Raw genomic sequence first — 19,892 nt, forward strand, 5'->3', positions numbered from 1 at the left:
CTTCCCCAGAAAGCCCTCTCTGGCCACCTGAGCAGAACCTCTGAGCACCGGTGTCCTCTCCTGGTTTTGATGTCCTCCCCAGGGCTCTATCATGAGTCAGGCTAGTTTCTGCTGACTCACCTGCTGACTCTGCGCTGGCTCATCAGCTGTGCTCACGTGGTCCCCTTCTTGCCTCTCCGCCACCCTGGCCTGTGTGCGGTCCCTCACTCCTGTGGATGGAGTCCCTTCGCCTTGCCCTAGCTAGGCCTCCCTGAGGTTGCAACTGTGGCTCTCCTAGCCCACGGCCCAGGCTCCTCCAATACCCCAGCCCCAGAGCTAAACAGAGAGGACAGCTCTTCCTGGCTGACCACCCCCTTGCTTTGGTGAGGCCAGGCCAGACTCAGTGGCAGCAGCCCCGTAGAGTCCTTCTGAAGATGCTATGAGCTTATTCTGCTCACCTGAGGCCTCTTCTCTGGGGCCTGGAGCAGAAGGGGCACTGAATAAAAAGCTACTTTCACAAAATGCAAGGAGGGAATTGAGCTGAGGGAGGAAATTTGGGGGAGAGGATGGGGTAGTCCCCTTGCATGGAGGTGAGTCTAGCTGTATGTGTGTGGTGGATGCTCAGGCCCAGGCTGGGGACCCGAGTGGGTTGTCAGGTGGATCTCATCCTTCAAGGGGAGCCTGTTGGGATCACCCATGCCTGCCAGGATGGGGCTCTCTCTAACTGCCTGCCCCTGTCTTCCTCAGGTACATGTACCCCTCCATGGATCAGCTGGCTGAAATGCTTCCTGGGGTCCTTCACCAGTTTGGGTAAGAGCGAGGGATGCCCGCCCCAGGCGTTTCAGAGAAGGCTGGCTCTGCCCCCTCCCTGGCATGGGCTGGAGTTAAAGGTGAAGCAGGGAAGGAGAGCCCAGGAAAGGAAAGTAGCGTGAGCACTGTCCTTCCTGCTCGCCCCCCGCGCCTGCCCCCAGAGCCCCAGCTTTCTCCTTGCAGGGTCAGGTAGCCCCCTTCCCTCCTGTCTTCGCCTCCTGTTCCTCCACCCTTTCTTTTTCCCATGGAACATTCTGGAACAGGGTTGCCTGAGACCGTAGCTTCTCCCCAGACCCTTGTTTTGCCAGCGCTCCTTTCTTTCTCCCCTGAGCCTTGCAAGTGAGGCAGATTGTAGCCCACGGTTATGGCTCGATTTGTTTTCATTCCACATTTTAGAATCCAAAATAAAGCTTAGGAGAGGGCAGAAGCAAAGCCTTCTGTGGGACTTCCCGCAAATGTCAGGCGTCTCCCAGCCAGAAACTAGGAAAGGAGGCCAGTCCCTCCACGCTCCCTGCAGAGTCATAAAGCAGCAAACTCTGGCCCCTCCGCAGGGACTGGACAGACAGGGAGGGGTGGGGCTCCTGCGGGACAGGGAGTGCCAGGCTGTGGGGACCTGTCACTGGCCTCCTGGGACATGACTTCTGGTTTCTGCTTCCAGGCTGAAGAGCGTCATTGGCCTGGGCACGGGAGCGGGTGCCTACATCCTCACCCGATTTGCTGTGAGTTCTTTAGCATTTTTTAAATATTGCACTTGAACTAAATTCAAGATTTAAGGAGGACATTTGGAAAAGCATTAGAAAACCCCAAAGAGAAAAATAAATGAAGTGTACCTCGATTTTCCAAGCAGGAACCACTGGGCAACCGTGTCCCATGCCCCAGTGCTGCGTGTGGGGAGCGTGTGTGTTCTGTGATCCCTAGGCGCGCGCGCACACACACACACACACACGCACACACACATGCACACACACAGCTTTGCTCTCTCCTTTGTCATATTGCCACAGTGGGTACATCTCTCCGGTTCCCGCACTGCTTTCTAATAGCTGCCCCGTGTTGTGAGCTAAGGGTGCTCTTGGATTCTAAGTGAGAATCAGACACATGTGTGGACATGACCATTATCACCGCTATTACTGTCAGCCAAGATCAAGTGCTATCTGGTCCTTCGTATCCTTACCAAAGGATTTGCGTAGGATGCCACACGACTCAGTGTATTCACTCACAGCTGTTTTGACTGCCTGTTATTGGCTGCACTTCCTGGAGATTATAGAGATAGACATGAATATGAAAGTGCCTTGACACCCAGCTCTGAGCAGACTAATAAAAGGTCTCAGCTGTATCCCAGGCATATAGGTATTTTCTAGAAACAACAAGGTTTCAGAGAGTCTTTATATGCCTGTGTGATGTGCACAGTGGATGGGATACTGGAGAAGATAAAACTCAGAGGACCACAGGGGCTTGCTCCTGGCTGATCTGCAGAGCTTGGGTTCTCTCTGGTTTCTAGAAGTTTCCTTCTTCTACTCTTAAAGACCTGAGCTCGTTTTGACAGCTGGAGCCTCAGTTTTGCATTGGCTGGGGTGGGAATGGGGTCTGCAACCCTGAGAACAGCAGTGTGCCCCCGTCCTCACAGCCACCCTTTTCTGGGTGCTTCTCTTAGGATTCCATTTGAATTCAGCTCCCTAGGGTTTCAGAGTGCTGGGCTGTCTGTCTCACTTTGTGTCTCAATTACAGCTGAACAACCCTGAGATGGTGGAAGGCCTGGTCCTCATTAATGTGAACCCTTGTGCAGAAGGCTGGATGGATTGGGCGGCCACCAAGGTGAGGCTGGGGCTGGGACTGGGCAGGGAGCAGGGCTCCTGCAAGCACACGGAGGGACAGGTGCACAGAGCCTCAGCCTGGAGGAGCCTCGGAATGCCAAGATTTCTCTTAGCCTCATTCCTCCATGATCTCTGTTTTAAACAAACAGAATTCTCACCGCTATAATCCAAAACACAACTTAGAAGAAGGAACATTTATTTGCCTATAGGTTTTGGAAATTTGGGAGTTCAGTCCATGTCAGGCCAGGTCTGCAGAGCTCAGGACATAACAATGAGAAGAGAAGAGAGGGAGAAAGCGAGGGCTCTGCTCTCATATCATGGAGGCCAGAAGCAAGCAATAGCAAGCAAGCAAAGGGATTCAGACAAAATGACAGACCCTAAGGCCACACTCCCAGAAATCCACCTTCTCTAGCCACGCTCTATCTGCCTAGGTAACCACCCAGTAAATCCACCACTGCAGTGGACTTATCCACAGATTATATTACAGCCCTCATGACTTAATTAATCACCTCTGAACATTAATAAATACATCAGCTCTTCAGGGAACATTCTATACCCCACCATAACAACCCTCTACTGCCCACCCCAGCATAGAAAGCAGCTTTCTTCTACTGAGAGTAGCAAATATGACGTCTACTATGTGTTGTGCAAAAGATTTAAATTAGGACCGTGCTGTCTAGCCAGGGGCACTACTGAGACATGGGCCCAGCTCACTCAGCATCACTTGGTGCACACGTACTTGCTGGATACCTACTATGTGCTGGGCTTCTCGCAAAAGGCTAGATATCTTGATGCATGAACCTTCCTGATGAATGGGACAAAGCCTGTTAGGAAACCCAAGTTGATGAACAGCGAGGAACATGGCTTTAGGACTGGGTGTGCCACTACTTGTGCTGCTTGTTAGCTAACATGTATTCAGCTCTGGCTGTGTGCCGGCTCTCGTCTACCCTGCGGGCTGTGTTTGCATTGCCTCACTCCATGCTCAGGGGAACTCCAGGATGTGGGGGTTCTGCTACCCTTTGCATGGAAAAGGAGACTGAGGCTCCTAGTGGTTGAGGAAGTTGTCTAGGGTCACGCAAAGCTGGGCAGTGGAACTGGGACCAGGTGCCTGTCACTGTGACTCTGTGGCCCAAGGATCTGTCCATCCCCGATTGGAGGTAGAAGACACGCGCAGGCCTAGGCCACAGAAGGGCTTCCAGGAGAAGCGGCCTGAGCTACCTTGGGAAGCCCCTGCCCTGGCTGGTGTCCTAAGGTTCCTTCTTTATTTTTTAAAATGATGATTACCTTTAAAAAAAAATTCTTTTCATAAAGGCCCCAGTGTTTGACAGGGAAAGGGAGACTCATTCAAATTAAAATAGGACAAAACTCTTCAGGCTGGGTGATCCAATGTCTCATTGTGAAAGTGTGTTTTGGCCAAGTTCAGGGTAACTCTCAGAACAGAAGGTTTGAGGGGTCATGAACCCCCATCTGATGTCACCGTTCTTCCTCGAGCATTCTGCCAGCACTCAGGAGCGCTGCCCTCCTGCCCACATGATGTTCAGAATGGAACACACTCCCTGTTTTATATTTGATTTTCCAGCAAAGGAAACTGCATTCCAGCCAGGCCACTTTGGCTCCTGGACAGCTGTTGTGAGCCAGGCTTGGAGGCTAGGGACATGGCCCACTGGCCACAGTGGGGCCTGAGGCATGTTGGGGCTTTCAGAGCTGCTCCCGGCCTGTGGGCTGTACTCAGGACCTGCAGTTGCCTCACTAATCACCACTGTGGTTTTGTGACTTGTTAAGAGTGGGGGTCTGAGGCCTTGCCCAGTGCCATGGGGCAGGAAGGGGACAGGCAGGGGCCAGCCGAGGACCCCAGATCAAGAGCTTTCCTCCTCAGTCCCCACTGGTGCTGAAGTCAGCATGCATTTATGGGGCTTATACTCTATCCCCAGAATTTGCAGAGCTCTTGTGGTATACATAACATTTACGGAGCTCTTGTTGTATACCCGCACTCTCGGAATTCCTGTTATACACATATCTTTGTTGGAGAGAGAGGAGGAGGTGCAGGAGGGGTTCAACAGAGAATTTAGTGAATTCATAGGAGGGAAACTGGTTTGAGGGGAGAGAGCTAGAGGATGGTGTGGGCGGGGCAGTTGGGGTTCAGACCCTGGGTGTGGACGGGGAGCTCAGTGTGTTTAGAAGGGGTGCATGGGGCCATCTTTGTTCTACTTGGAGAGCTTTTGTATCAGGGTAAGCTAGAAGCTAGTGAGAAGTCCCTGTGTGTGGGTCCGGAGCCAAGGGCTGGACAGAGAGTCCCAGGCCTGGGCTTCAGGGGCCACAGGCCCAGTGCGAAGCCAGAGAGAGGATCCGAGTGCCCATCATGGAATGTCTGAGAGGCAGCATCTCATCACTGTCACAAAGGACTGCGAGAGTCCACTTTTATTGCGAATTTTTTGGAGGTACTGGGGTTCCTGGAAACCCTTCTACCTCTGGGCTACACTCCTAGACCTATTTTTATACATTTTTTAAATTTGGAAACAGGGTCTCTTAAGCCAGCGCGGCTGGCTTCAAACCTGCGTGATCCTCCTGTCTCTGCCTCCCAAGTGCGAGGATTACAAGCGTGCGCCACCATGCCCAGCTGAGAAAGTCCACTTTTAGCGAGATAAGGTTATCGGGGCTCGCAGCTTTAGAGTTCTGGAAGATCTGGTCCTGTGGCTCTGAGTCTGTGGTGATCTGGCACATCACAGTAGAGCGTGTGACAGTGCCAAGCCACGTCCCTCATGGCTAGGAGGCAAAGAAGAAGAGACTGAAGCCCCACAGTTCCCTTTGAGAGCACGCCCCCAATGACTGGAAGGCCTCTCCTTAGGCCCTACCTTTTACAGGTCACACCACCTCCCTTATGGCTAGGGGGCAAAGAAGAAGAGACTGAAGCCCCACAGTTCCCTTTGAGGGCACACCCCCAATGACCGGAAGGCCTCTCCTTAGGCCCTACCTCTTACAGGTCATACCACCTCCCAGTAGCGAGCTGGGACCAAGCCTTCAACACATGGGCCTTTGATGAGATCCCTGACCCAAGCCCTAGAGGGCGGTGTCCTCAGAACCTGACTGCTGGGGGCCTGGCAATGCCACTCTGCCCCAGGGCTGCGGGTTTGGCTGACCTTGTCTCCCTGCTGTTAGCTCCTGGTTTCTCACACACCTGCGTGTATCCTCCACAGATCTCTGGATGGACTCAGGCCCTGCCGGACATGGTGATGTCCCACCTCTTTGGAAAAGTGAGTATTTGATTTGGGATTGTGCCGCTCACATTGAGCAGTTAACTGCAATGCATGGCCGGGGAGTCACAGGGCAAGGCAGAGTAGGATGGGACCCCCGTATCCATGCTGGGAAATACCGAAGCGCTATGGGTTTGTGGAAAGCAAGTCTTACTCTCTCTTTTTCCCTAGTTCTTTTAAACATAGCTTCTTTTAAAACTTCTTGATTGAAGTACAATATACGACACATATTTTTTGACAAAGCTTGACATGTGCATACAGCTGAAAAATGAAAAAGCATTATTGGAAACAAGATAATGAGCATGGCCACCACCCCCAAAAGTTTTCTGTCCCCTTGCCACACTGATCTGCTTACTGTGCTTACAGGTCAGTTTATAATTCCCAGATTTGGGTATCAAGGGCATCATGCATTCTGTTTTGGACTGGTTTGGGCCTGATTGCCACGCGATCTGCCCATGTTGTTGAGCATTCTCAGTGGGTCATTCCGTTCCAGCCCTGAGCTGCGTCTTTTGGATGGGTGCACCAGTTAGTTTTTTGTTCACCTCTGTCCACCTGTTCACTGTTGGGCTGTTCTGAGTTTCTAGTTATTACAGTTAAGTCTCCAGCAGGCTTGTGCATAGGTTAGCTCTATGCCAGTCTCAAGGACCTCACAAGTATTAGCTCGTGGAGTCTGATTGGAAGCTCATCGCCTGTGTGGCTTTCTTTCTTAGTCTATTGATGAGGAAATTGAGACCAGAGAGGCTGAGTGACTTGTGTAAGGTCTCACAGACAGGAAGAAGTATAGTAGAGATTTGAACATAGCATCCTGGCTCTAGAGTACATTCTCATAACCACACAAGACACTGGCTGCCTGTGCCTCTGCTCCTGCAGGCCCTTAGGTGGGCTGCTGTCCTGCAGTCACTCTTCAAGGGGAGGGGAGCCAAGACCTTTGCCGCTTGCCAGCAGTCAGCCCTGGCCAGCTTTGTTCCTGGGAGGATTTGCTCTAGGATTTGGTGCAAGACCAGAGTCTGGAAAACCCCTCTGTCGCCCACACTGGAGGCAGCCTGCTCTGTTTGCAGAATGTGGCTCTCACAGTGCTCTCTGTTTGCAAGCTACTAAGTGTGACTGTCTGATGTTCTCCTGGGCTCCAGGGCAGCGCACGATGCTCCACTTTAAAGCTGGAGAGGTGTATCTACTGTGTTTGGGTTTGTGGCTACTGTCACAAATTGCTACCAGCCAAATAACTTAGATTAGCAGATGGCATTCTCTCACAGTCCTGGAGGCAGAATATTGAAATCGTGTGTCCCTTGGTGGGATGCAGGCCTTCGCACTTTAGTGGGTCTTCCCTTGCTTCTCCTGGCTTCTAGAAGCTGTCAACATTCTTCGACTTGGGGCAGCTCACTCTGATCTCTGCCTCTGTCTTCCCATGGGTTTCTGCTTTGTGCCCTGTTTGAATCTCCCCTCTCTCCTCTGCTGAGGCCGTCTGGGGTCTCATCTCAGGATCCTTAATAATTGATATCTGCAAATACTCTTTTCCCCAATCAGGCCACATCCACAAGTGCTAGGGGTGGGTGTGGGCCTATCTTTTGGGGGCCACAGTCCTATTTCTGCTGCCCTGGTTCATTTCTGTTTGTGATACGTTCTCTCTGCCCTGAGTGCTCAGCCTAAAGCCAAGAGGGGTGTGTAATCATTTAGAGTGAGCGCCTGCTCACATTGAAGAAGAGGCATCAGGTGTAGTGCCAAGCACCTGCCCTGACTGTACTGAGAGTTTCATGGAGGCTGGAGGTCAGACAGTGGCATCTAATGGTGCCCATGTGTGTTTTGATTCCTTGGATCTGGTTTCTTAATTTCTCTTTTAGTAGCCACATGGCCTTCTGGCTGCTTTGGTGACTGGAACTCTTCTGACACAGCCCCAGCCTGCCACTGGCTTGCTTTGCTCCTATCACCCCTGCTCTGGTTCCCTGGGTCACATCAGACCCTTCTGCAAAAACCACAGCATCTGCTGCTGGACATGAGATAAGCAGAACCAGTGTGGAACTCATTTGTCACAACTCACAGTCTAAAAGTACCCGAGAGGGGAGGCCAAGGTGACCTGTGCAGGGCTCTGGCTGCCTCCTGTGGGATCTGAAACCCCACTTCTTTACAGCTTATTCCTGAAGCTGCATGAATTGGTTTTGATTTTTTACGCATAAAAATCTTTTAAATTCTCTCTATGGAAAAATAATTGCTGACATTCTCAGCTGACTTTGACTGCTGGGACACAGACTCCTTAAATCCTGTGGCCTGATGAAGCAGGTAATATACCACCTTTTTGAGACTCAGAGAGAGGGTAAAGGATTCACCCAAAAAAGGGGCATCATTGAAGCTGAGCTCTCTACCCAGGACTGATTTCAAATTGAAACTCACCACCCAGCAAGCCCAGGAGGCTGTGCTATATCCCCATGCCCCAGCCATCCTCATACAGCAGTCTGTATCCTCAGGCTCTCCCTGGATTCCATGGGTGTCTCTTATACTAGACATTATCACTTTTGCTTCATACCTGAATAACTTGGAGAAGGGAGAGAGCAATGACCAGCCCAGGACACAGTGCGATGAAGTGCATTCTTCTTTCTACACACAGGAGGAAATGCAGAGCAACGTGGAGGTGGTCCACACCTACCGCCATCACATTCTGAATGACATGAACCCCAGCAACCTGCACCTGTTCATCAACTCCTACAACAGGTAGCGAGGCTCCTGCATTGGGCTTGATGTAGAGGTCTGCCATAAAGGATGGGGAGGGGGGGGCTGTAACATTCATGGAAGTTGAGGTCCCTGGATTGCTGTCTGGGAAAGACATCTGCTCTGTACTGTGGTTCCTGGTGCTTTGCAAGGATCTGAGCTGCTGACCCAGGACAAAGGGCCAGACAGGAGCGGGATGCAGCTGCACACCCAGAAGGTGGAGAGTCAGTACTTGGGTCCTGGCTGATCTGTCAGGGAAGCCTGTGCAGACCAAGCTATAAGAGAGCTGCAAAGCACCATGGGAGGTTGGGAGCAGTGCAGGACATTCTAGGGAGCCTAGGGCATTCTAAGGATGAGTGCCTGTTTAAGCTCAGCCCAGGGATGGGACCACTCAGAGCCCTGGCTTCAGCCAGAGGTTCTGGAATCTTCTAGTGAGTGCTTTCTTCCCACCCACTCCGTCAAACTCCCAAAAAGGGGACAGGCATGGAACTCCTAGGGTTCTCCTGGCCTCAGAGAGTAATAGCTTGACTTCATGAAGGGTGTTGGTATTTGCATAAAAGTTTGGTCCCCACCTCCTCTTATGATCCGGCCACTGTATCAGAGCAGGGGGCTACGGATGTTGTCACTGGGTGCGTGACGAAGGAGGCTCCGCAGTTCATTCATTTAGCAAACAATCGCTGACAACGGGAGGGAGGCAGGTCATCCACTAGGCAGTGGGGACCCGGAGGAGACCAGCGGCCACCCCCAGCCAGATGCTGCCTCACCCTGTGGAGAGCACAGCAATGAACAGACCCCTCTCAAAAGCCCACCAGGAGGGTGCTTGTTGTCATGGTCATTTCCAGCTGAGGAAGTAAGGGCACAGAATGGAGAATGGTTTAGTATTTTACCCGGGGTCACACAGCTAGGAGTGGTAGGGTATGGTCTGAGTCCTGCCAGTCTGCCTGCAGACAGGGAGCTGGCAAAGAGCGCCTCACTGTGCGAGCTGCAAGATGGCAGAGGGTGGGTGTGTGCACACGGGGCAGGTTCTTCACACTAGGACAGTGGGGAGCTGCCGGGGCCTTAGAAAGGGAACACCTGTGGGACAGAATGAGGCATGTTCCTCTAGAACTGGCAATCCTGCTGTCCCTTTAACCTCTTCGATGGACACCAAGAGGCAGTGATGTCCCCAAAGCCATGTGACTGCACAGCTTGGGTGTGGGTGGTCTTCCAGAATGGCCAGTGGTGGGACCCCTGGGCGGGACCTGCAAATGCTGACCCTGCACTGTTTCCTGCAGCCGCCGGGACCTGGAGATTGAGCGGCCGATGCCAGGAGCGCACACCGTCACCCTGCAGTGAGTGGCTTTCTCTCCCTGTCCCGCCATCCATGGAGACTTGCTCTCAACTGCTGGCTGTACCTTCTTGCCGATTTTGGCAGGACTGCCAGCCTTGTGGTGAGAACCACAGGTAGTGACACCTGGATATGGCCCACCTAGTACCGGCCTCGACCCACACAGATGGCAGCAGCAGCTAGGGTGCGCCCTCAAGCAAGGCTGGAGCCCTCCCCTTTGGGGGATGCTGAGCATACTGTAACCTCCTTTATTAAGCACCTACTATGTCGGGCTTGGCTTCTCAAAACCTGGAAATGAATGGCATAGGAGCCTCATGAAAGATACCTGTAAGTCTAGGAGGGAAAGATAGTTATGTCCACAACTGACTGAGCTTCCACCTGTAATGACCATGTCTTTAATGCACCATATTGTCCAAATGTGGCTCATCTTTCCCACCGTCATTCAAACTCTTCTTGTCTCTATCCTGATGACTGGCCAAGTCCTGCTCATCCTCCCCTGAGAGGAGAGGGTACTTTAGATTAAAACATCAGGACACAAAAACTCTCTGGTTGAAATTTAGCCTGAGGTATAGCAGCTTCTTTTATCCTGAGCAGAGCAGAGGATGGAGGGTGATCAAAGGGTGCTGGGAAACCAGAATCATCCTGTTAGAATCCAGCTGCGCAGACCCGGGAGCAGGAACCCTGTAGGGAACCCGCTGCCATCTCCTTCCTTTCTCTCTGGCCTCAGGTGCCCGGTGTTGCTGGTGGTAGGGGACGACTCTCCAGCCGTGGATGCTGTGGTACGTGAAAAACTGTGTTCACCAGTCTAGCTGGCTTTGTGTGACATCTCCCCGCCCACCCCTGCGCCCTCTGACCCTCAAGGGATGTGGTTTAAATGCCAAATTAGCTTTGGGGAAGAGCCTAGCCCTGGACTTTCTCCCTAGTGGCTACCAGACCCGGATGCTGGACAGTCTGTCCCCTCTTCCCTGCCCTGAACCTGCAGTTAGTCACCCCGGAGGGGGGATTTAAAGCCACAAACCCCCATGGGGGGCTGTGAGGGTGCTGCAGAGAGGCTGAGAAGGGGGAAGGGTTTTGACTCTGGTTCAAAGCAGGGGACTCACAGAGTTGTTGCCCCTCATCCAGGTGGAGTGCAACTCAAAACTGGACCCCACGAAGACCACTCTGCTCAAGGTATGGGAAACAGTGCGGTTTGTATTTGTTATTTTTGAGAAACTCCCAAGTGTTCGGCCAAATGGGGCTGTGCCTGATTAAGCCATACCCAATGGCCAGAGCCCAGAGAAGTAAAGACCTAATAAATCTGTTTCCAAACATCTCTTAGTGCTGGCTGGAATCTGAGGCTGCAGAGAGAAGCAGATCTCTCTTTGAGACTACAAAAGTCTACTGATTGTGGGGTTCTTGGGAAGAGAGATGGACCAGGATTGGCAGGAAGAGATGTTCCTCTTTCAAGGGGAGGGGGCAGGATGCTCTTCCAAGGGGGCTCGGCCTGGCCAAGGAGAGAAGACATTTCCCAGGCCAGGGAGGGCCGGCCAGCCTCCAGCAAGCCCTCTTGGAGCTGGTTGTGAGGGTCTGGGCAACCTACCAGGCCCTGAAGTTCTGGCTGTCTGCCAGATTAGAGTCCTTTTGAAGGGTCTGGCCCAGCCTGGATGAGCCCTGTGAGGGTAGGTAACCAGCAGGGATGAGCATGGAGATTTGCCAACTGTTCTGTGTGGGGGGAGGACAGGAAGATGACAGCTTTAGGCCACTGTACCTCATCAACCTCATCTTCCAAGTAGAATGTTCCTACCATGTTGGAGGAACTGGTCCCTGCACTGGGCTCCTTGCATAGATTTTCTTTCAGGATTCCTTTTAAAAAATTGCTAGATTGGAAGATATAAGGCCTCAGGCCTTCATAGTGCTATATTTTGGGGGCTACTATAATCAAGTTCCATGAGCTGGGTGGCTTAAAACAACAGAAATTCATTCCCACTGTTTGGGAGGCTAGAAGTCCAAAATCAAGGTGTGGCAGGCCGAGGCTCCACCTAGAGTCTCTGGGGGGAAATCCTTTTCTGCTTGTCAGACTTCTGTGGTCACCAGCAGCCCCCCTCTCCGCATTTCTTGGTTGTAGATAGATCACCCTGATCTCTGCCTCTATCATCAGCAGGCTTCTCTGGGCCCCTGTCCAGGTTCTCTCCCTCTCTCCCTCTCCCTCTCCCTCTCCCTCTCCCTCTCCCTCTCCCTCTCCCTCTCCCTCTCCCTCTCCCTCTCCCTCTCCCTCTCTCCCTCTCCCTCTCTCCCTCTCCCTCTCTCTCTCTCCCTCTCCCTCTCTCCCTCTCCCTCTCCCTTTCCCTCTCTCTCTCTCTCCCTCCCTCTCTTTTTGTGGTACTAGGGATGGAACCCAGGGGCCTTATACCTCTGGGCTACACTCCCAGACCTATTATTTTATATATTTGGAAACAGGGTCTCTTAAACCAGCTAAGGCTGGCTTCGAACCTGTGCAATCCTCCTGTCTCAGCTTCCCAAGCACGGGGATTACAAGCCTGCGCCACCACGCCCGGCTCTTTCTTTGTCTTTTAAGGACACCAGTCATTGGGTTGAGGCCCTATCCTTACCCAATGTGATTTCATCTTGATTGTATTTACAAGGTCCCCATTTCCTTCCGAATAAGGCAAAATAAGGCCCTATATCTAAGGTCCTGGGGGCAATGGCTTTATTACTTATTGTTTGGGGAGATAGAATTCAACCCCCCAAAATCAGTATGATTTGAGTTGTAGATCCAGGGTCAGAAACCTGTTGTAGCCTGGGTTGTAGATCCAGGGTCAGAAACCACTTCATCCTAATTCTAGACAGATCCTCCCCACTGCCCCAGCCTGTTCTATTGAGTGCCCCCACCACTGCACCCTGAAATTTGACTTGAATTCTCAGTGAGCCCCAGGGGGTGCTCCAGATGAACATGGCTCTGTGGCTAGTGCTGGGATGTAGCCTTGAGACTCACTGGGGTGTTGGGTGGCCAAGACCTCCTCAGCTCTCACTCTTTCTAATAGCCCCCCACACACACTCCTTCCTCCTCTCCTAGTACTTTCCAGCCATGCTCGGTTCCACTACAGGGTAAATATTCACTCGTGGCTGAAATGGCCTCCATTATGTGGCAATGGCTTTAGGTTTGGTGATTTAATAGATACTTTGAAAGTTACAGTCAACCGGGAGCCCCATCAAGCCACAGCCTCCGATCTAACAGTTTCCTCCTGGGCCTCTCCAAAGGGGATTGCATCAAGCACCATGTACAGTGAGCCCACTTGGGTCAGACAGAGCTGGACCAGAACCTTACTAATTGCTGAAACTCTTGTTGGGCCAGTCTCTGCCTTCCAAAGGAGACACTTGTAGTTCCTTTGCTCCCGGGGCCTGGGCCCAGGCTGTGCCTGGCAAGTCATCAGCTGCAGGTTGTGGTTACCAGAGAGATGTGACCGGCCGCTGGGAGGATGGGAATAGGATCAGCGGCAGCCTCGCTGGGTGGGTGGGGCGTACCCCCAGAATCCACCTGCGCTCACAGCGCGGATTGCTGTGGCACTAACCTGTGGCACTAAGCGGCCTCTTTCCCTCCTAGATGGCGGATTGCGGCGGCCTCCCACAGATCTCCCAGGTGAGTGCCTCCTTGGCTTTGTGTTAAGTGCCTGTCACCTCTCTCTGAGGCATGCCTGCACCCATGTGACCTGTTAACACCTTTCCTCGCTGCCTGTCTGTGACACAGAATAATGGTGTGAAGGTGTAACACTGTGAGACTGTCACAGGGGCCCTGCTGGTCTCCCAAACTGTAACAGTGAGATGTAGCTGTGGATTCTTGTTTTGAGCTATGTGTAGAAAACAATAGCCTGAACTCTTACGCTGTGAGCAATTTTATTATTACAAAGATGGAAAGATAAAATATAGCTTAGAGTAAAGCACTACACCATAAAGGGTGACATAGTGGGGTGACTTGAAAAGATGTCACTGGAAGTTTTATGGACCCAGAACATTTTATAACAAGTCTTCTGATGGAACTAAATCCGCCCTTTCTTGGGGGGCAGGTCTTTTGATGTGGGGATTCCTTCCTGTAGACCTGCCCTGTCTCTGGCACAGACCCCAAGCCTTTAGTTACACCCCAAAATGTGTTAGTTGATGATCATCATCTGGGATCTCTTGAAGGCTCATAGCATCCCCCCACATCCTTGGGGAAGTTTGATTCTGTTAGAAATGTAAAAGACACTGGGCTTCCTCTATTTTCTTGCTAATCACCCTTTGTGCCTGGAGCTCTGCAGGATCTCTTCCCCTGTCTGACCTGTCTCTAAGCTCTGGCTCTCTAACACCAGAGTTATTTTCAAAGACAATTTGAAACCATTTCCCAATACGGGCACATTAATACCAAAGCTATTTTCAAAAACATTTTGAAGCCATTTCCCAATACTGGTCCAAAGGGATATTATTATTTATAAAACATTCACACAACAGGACTCGGTTGGTCCTCCTCAAATCAACCCCCTTGGAGCACATGCTACTGGGGTGCACATATTGAGGGGTTTGCCAAGTCAACGCAGCTTGGTCTTTGTGGTCGAGTCTTAGCATACCTTCCCCAGAGACCACAGGCTTCATGGGTCCTCAGGGAGCCCCAGGGAGCTCCAGGGAGCCTAGATCAGAGGGGTATCAGGGTACAGAACCAAATCGTGTGTGTGTGTGTATGTGTGTTTGTGGGGGGGGGTGCGCGCATGTGTGTGCCTGCGTGCATGCACGTTCTTTGTGCTTATGGGCGCACACCATCTTGAGTACAGATGTCTCTTCTCTCTTAAGCCTTGACACCACTTGTTCCTTTTTTCATTGTCATGTAAATCTCAGAGGGCAATTTTTGCTCAGCTGTTTGTAGATCAGTGTCAGGAGCTGTAGGGAGCAGCAGGAGGCCCTTTCTCTGCCAAGGACCTCTCCCTGTTGCAGAAGAAGAGGAGAACAAGACGCAGGGCGGTGGGTTGGAGAGCTGGAATTAATCAGACGCTGCAAACACACCCTTGAGACTTGGGCCTTCAACTCCCAGTGTAGAACTGATCATTTGAGAGGAACTGGCAGAACCGAGTGTGGTCTCAGTATTCCCCACTCATTGCAGTTAAAGTAGCTCGATTAGTTCACTAGTTAATTGGCTTATCTGTGCAACCAACCATCCATCTGTCTATAATCCATTCTTATTTCCATCCTTTTTTCTCATTTTTCCTTTGTGTTCATCTTTGCTTCTTTTCCATCTATTATAGTTCTTCCCCCCTCCCTTCCTTCTTTCCTCCCTTCTCCCTCCCTTCCTTCCTTCCTCCCTTTCTTTCTTCCTTCCTTCTTTCCTTTCATTTTTTCTTTTACTCATCTATTCATCTCTCATCTTTCCTCCCATCTATCTATCCGTCTGTTCTGATGCTCATGGTGACCTGTCTCAGGACCATGTGTCCTGGGTTCGGAGACCCTGGAGTTGGTCTTCAGCACTAGCCTCTTACAAGCTGTGGAGTGCTGGGTGGGCTAGTTTGTGCTCCATGTCTGTCATGCGTATACAACAGCACTGACCCCATAGGGTTGTCAGACATGAGTGAGAGCACTACAAGCCCTGAGCACCACAGCATGCAGCAAAAGTTCTGTGCTTGCTGCCCGATGCAGAACTCTGTCTCAGGTGGTCTCCCAGAAACACTCAGAGCAGGGGTGACACTCTACCTCTATTCTACTGGTGAAGACAGGTTATATAACTGGCCCAAGTTCCTCCAACTCTGAATTGGTCTTCCCTGGCCAAAGCTAGTTTTGGTCCCCATAATAATCCCAGGGTGTTTATTTTACTTTTTTGTTTTGTATTGTCAACACATGGTGGCTTCCATCGGGGCTGGGGCCTGGCACGGAGGTGACCACAGGCACTGCTCCGGGTAGCCTTGGCCATCTGGCCCTCGCCACTTACCGCCTCTCTCCTCTCTCCCACAGCCAGCCAAGCTCGCGGAGGCCTTCAAGTACTTCGTGCAAGGCATGGGATACAGTAAGTGTGGTGCTCCCGGTTGCTGTGGGGCTGTGGGGGCCGGTGAGGGGAGGAAACGCTGCGCCCTGGCAGCGTTTGGAGGAGTGTCATCTTGTCCGGCTTTGCCATTTTGAACATTGGGCAGGGCAGGGGAAGAAATGTTTCCTGTTATGTATGCCTAATGCCTAAATGGTGGGAAATGTGGAAAATTGCACTGATAGTCAATTTCCTCACTGTGCAAACAGCACGCAGCATGCTCACACCAACTAAGCTGCTTTGCCACTGAGTGGTGTGATCGCGCAGGGCCACCGTCTTGTCCCTGTGTGTGCGTGTGTGTGTGTGTGTGTGTGTGCCACCCTTCAGCGAACTCTCACTGAGCAGCGTGTGACAGCAGCTGGCTTGTTGAACAGCACTCGTCCCACTGGGTGTAGATAAGGACCAACTCTATAGTCACTAACAGGATGAGAAGGACAGAGCAGTGCACTTCTTTTTGTTTGATTACATGCTTGCTTAGGAGATGACCAGGTATGCTGAAGATGCTGGAGGTGGTGGTGGTGGAGGATGAATAAATCCTCCCCTTTTCCTCATTAACCATCATTACAATCCAATAAGATGTTCTTGACCTCAGGTTACAAAAGAGGAAACTGAGGCTTGGAAGAGGTTAAGTGTGCCGCAGAGGGGCATCTATAGAAGTTCTTTGGAAACAAACACTGTGTGTAAGTGGTGCTGAAGCTGTTTAGGTTCGAGATGGAGCGCATCTATGTGAAATCATTTGATTCGGGAAGCAAAGGATGAATAGAAGCATAATTCAAAAATTCCTACTTCTTCTCCTATGGTCATAGTTTCTTTGTTAAACACATAGAGCCCCTATTTCAGAAATGTCATGCCTTGTCTAGGTATTGTGATAGCCAGGCTAAGCTCTCCACCTGAGCAGTGGCGGTGGTCAGTGCTGGTTGGCATATCTGCATGGTTCTGGTCTGACCCAACCCCCTGGGCATTTCTTGTCTTCTGCCTGGAATTATAATTCCTGTGCCCTTTTTAACCAGGAAGTCTTTGAGCTTTTCATCTTTTTTATTTCTATTTTTTTTTTTTTAATATTGGGGATGGAACCCAGGAACATTCTGCCTCCGAGCTACACCCTCAGCCCTATTTTTTATTCTTTATTTTGAAACAGGGTTTCACCAAGTTGCAGGGGGCCTCACTAAGTAGCCGAGGCTGTCCGCGAACCGTGAACCGCGAACCGCAATCCTCCTGTCTCAGCCTACCCCCCAAATGCTGAGATTACAAGTGTGCGCCATTATGCCCGGCTCTCTTCTGTTTCTTCTTTCCTTAAACTATTGTCCTTTTAAGAAGAGCCACAAGATATTTGGTAACCACTGTAGGCTTAAGATTGGTCTCAGCCAAGGTTGGTTGCCAGGAAGGCAGGAAGAGATGGAGCCTGATTCCCATGCCCGAGGCATCATCCATGTCCCCAGGTGCCCTCATCCCGCCAAACACATGCCTGGGCCATGTTTCCGGGCTATCCTGCTCTCCCTATGGGGACACAGCAGGCAGAGGTGGAAACTGGAGAAGCCGCCATCACTCGGTTCTTGTTTACCTTGCAGGGCGTGAATCCGGGCTCGTTTGTCTTGGACCTACCATGAATTTGGGTTTCTGCTTTGATTGTGTATTCTGGGGAGACAGGGAATGAAAGCTAGGCCTTGTTTTCTTCCACAAAGTCAGCTTCAACTTCAGCTCTATCCCAGCAGTTTTGGGGAAAATAGCAAAAAGAACTATAGTCCCAAAGGCATTGGCCAGGGAGACAAAGTGTCCATCGTCTGGGAGCCTGCTCACAGCGGTGGGCTGGCATGAATGGGGCTTTGCAAAGCTGGCATTGCTGGGTGGCCAGTATAGTCCTGGAGGTTGGCCCATGCCCAGATTTAGTGTCAAGAAATACAGACTCAGGGGAAACACATGAGCCACTAGTAGGGGTTGACCCTCATTCTTTCTGAATTCAAAACCAGCCCTTTAAGGAGAGAGTGGAGTCCAACACGCACCACTCCAAGCATCTGCATAGAAAGCCCCAGTACCTGTGGATGGCTAAGGCAGCCCCTCCCTGCAGTGCTCCCTGTATGTGCTCCCGGGCTGCTATCAATGCAGCCTTCGCTTGGGTGAGGTGTGAGGCTCCTGGGGCTGCCCTAGCCAATCGTCACAGGCCACGATGCTTAAGACAACAGAAATCGATTCCCTCCCAGTTGGGAGGCTGAGTCTGAATTCAAGGTGTTGGCAGGCCTGTGTTCCCTTCACAGGCTAAGGAAGACCCCTCCGTGCACCCCCAGCTCTGCTGACTGCAGCCATCACTGGCCTGCCATGCTGGGTAGCTATCTCTGTCACTGCAGGCTCTGCGTCTATCTGCTTGTGGCCCATCCCTGGGTGTGGAACTCTGTTTTCTATTATTAAGGACAGAGCCATTGAATTAGAGATGAGTCTAATCAAGAGTGATTCAGAGCCGGGCATGGTGGCATACACTTGTTATCCCAGCATTTGGGAGGCTGAGACAGAAGGATCCGGGTTTGAGAACAGCCTCGGCTACTTAGTGAGGCCCTTTGCAACTCAGTGAGACCCTGTTTCAAAATAAAGAATAAAAAATTGGCTGGCAGTGTTGCTTGGAGAGAGAAAGCCCCTGGGTTCCATCCCCAGTACTCCCCCCCATACACACACAAACAGTGATTCATCTTAGCTTATTACCTCTCCAAGCACCCTTTTTACAAACAGGTCATGTTCTGAGGTTCCAGGTGGGCATGAACTTTTGGGGGGAGGCAACACTACACAGCCCAGGCCAGGAGGGGAGGACGGCTTCCTGGTCATCCCACCTGTCAGCTGCCTGCCCTCTGCAAGTCTTAAGTCTTAGAATCTCAAAGACTGGGAAGCACCATTGCTATTGCCGGGCAGCTAGCAGTCTTTTGGGGAGGAGAATGACAGCTAATGTGTGTGTTATCAACTGGCAGTATGGCCTCCATTCCCTGCCTGGCTTAGAGGGGTTGCCCTCCCTCCCTGCCCCACTGACCACGATAGGCAGGTTAGTGGGTGCTGACACCAGGGGTCATATCCGTGTCCCCTGTTTTATAGAAGGAAACACGAAGCTTAGACAGCAGAACACTTCCACAGTTACGAAGCTCTTAGATTTGAACTTCTCTGGGTTCAGGTCACTTGCGACAAGCCCATGCGGGCCTCATTTACCCCTCTGCATGTGTGCATAGACTCGGGAAGCCCGTGGCTGTCTGGATTGCTGCAAGGATTAGGGATAGGAAGATGCCCTGTGGAGAGCATCCTGGATGGTGGGCAGGTGTCTCTGGCCCCTCACCTGTAGAGGTCTCGTCCCCTAACCAAACTGTCTTCCTTTCCCAGTGCCATCTGCCAGCATGACCCGCCTGATGCGGTCCCGCACAGCCTCTGGTTCTAGCGTCACCTCCCTGGAGGGTGCCCGCAGCCGCTCCCACACCAGCGAGGGCACCCGCAGCCGCTCCCACACCAGTGAGGGCGCCCGCAGCCGCTCCCACACCAGCGAGGGAACCCACCTGGACGTCACCCCCAACTCGAGTGCTGCTGGAAACAGCACGGGACCCAAGTCCATGGAGGTGTCCTGCTAGGCAGCCCGCACACCGCCCCGGACTCTGATCTCTGTAGCGGTCCTTCCTCTGCAGCGCCCCTCCCCGCCCACCACCCTGCACTAACTCGGAATTAATCCAGAGTCCATTTTGTATGAACGAGCTCCGGCACCCACAGATGGGGGTCTGTCCAGGGCACCTCTCAGAGGTGGGCGGGTGGTGGCCGACCCAAGGAAAGAGGCATCTCAGTGTTTTGTCTTCATTAACTAGTGGCCTGGTTACCACTTTCTCGCCCACCCTCAGAGACACCAGATGGCCAAAAACAAGAAACACCGCAGTGAATGCGTCACAGTCCCAGCCCGGACTGACCCGAGCATCCTGGTTCATGCAGCGCTGCGCTAGCCAGCCGTTTTCCCCCTTTTCCTCTCCAACTGCACACACACAGACCCA

The 19,892-nt window shown here is 51.9% G+C and overlaps 1 protein-coding gene across 2 annotated transcripts in view; it reads left to right on the forward strand.

Moving 5' to 3' along the window:
* Positions 1–19,484, forward strand: part of NDRG1 (N-myc downstream regulated 1) — a gene marked incomplete at both ends in the record, with an annotated part of 40,767 nt that extends 21,283 nt beyond the window's left edge. Inside the window, 11 exons of one of the 2 annotated variants that reach the window (XM_080693832.1) lie at positions 727–789; positions 1,448–1,508; positions 2,515–2,661; positions 5,795–5,851; positions 8,451–8,554; positions 9,826–9,882; positions 10,606–10,657; positions 11,001–11,048; positions 13,459–13,494; positions 15,825–15,876; positions 19,243–19,484. In XM_080693832.1, coding sequence (XP_080549958.1) covers positions 727–789; positions 1,448–1,508; positions 2,515–2,661; positions 5,795–5,851; positions 8,451–8,554; positions 9,826–9,882; positions 10,606–10,657; positions 11,001–11,048; positions 13,459–13,494; positions 15,825–15,876; positions 19,243–19,484 — 919 coding nt within the window. The remainder of the gene's footprint in view (positions 1–726; positions 790–1,447; positions 1,509–2,514; positions 2,662–5,794; positions 5,852–8,450; positions 8,555–9,825; positions 9,883–10,605; positions 10,658–11,000; positions 11,049–13,458; positions 13,495–15,824; positions 15,877–19,242) is intronic. The other variant, XM_080693833.1, reaches the window with a different exon arrangement.
* Positions 19,485–19,892: the final 408 nt, after the last annotated feature.

Source organism: Muscardinus avellanarius (genome assembly GCF_963383645.1).
Source record: "Muscardinus avellanarius genome assembly, chromosome: 4".
NCBI lineage: Eukaryota > Metazoa > Chordata > Mammalia > Rodentia > Gliridae > Muscardinus > Muscardinus avellanarius.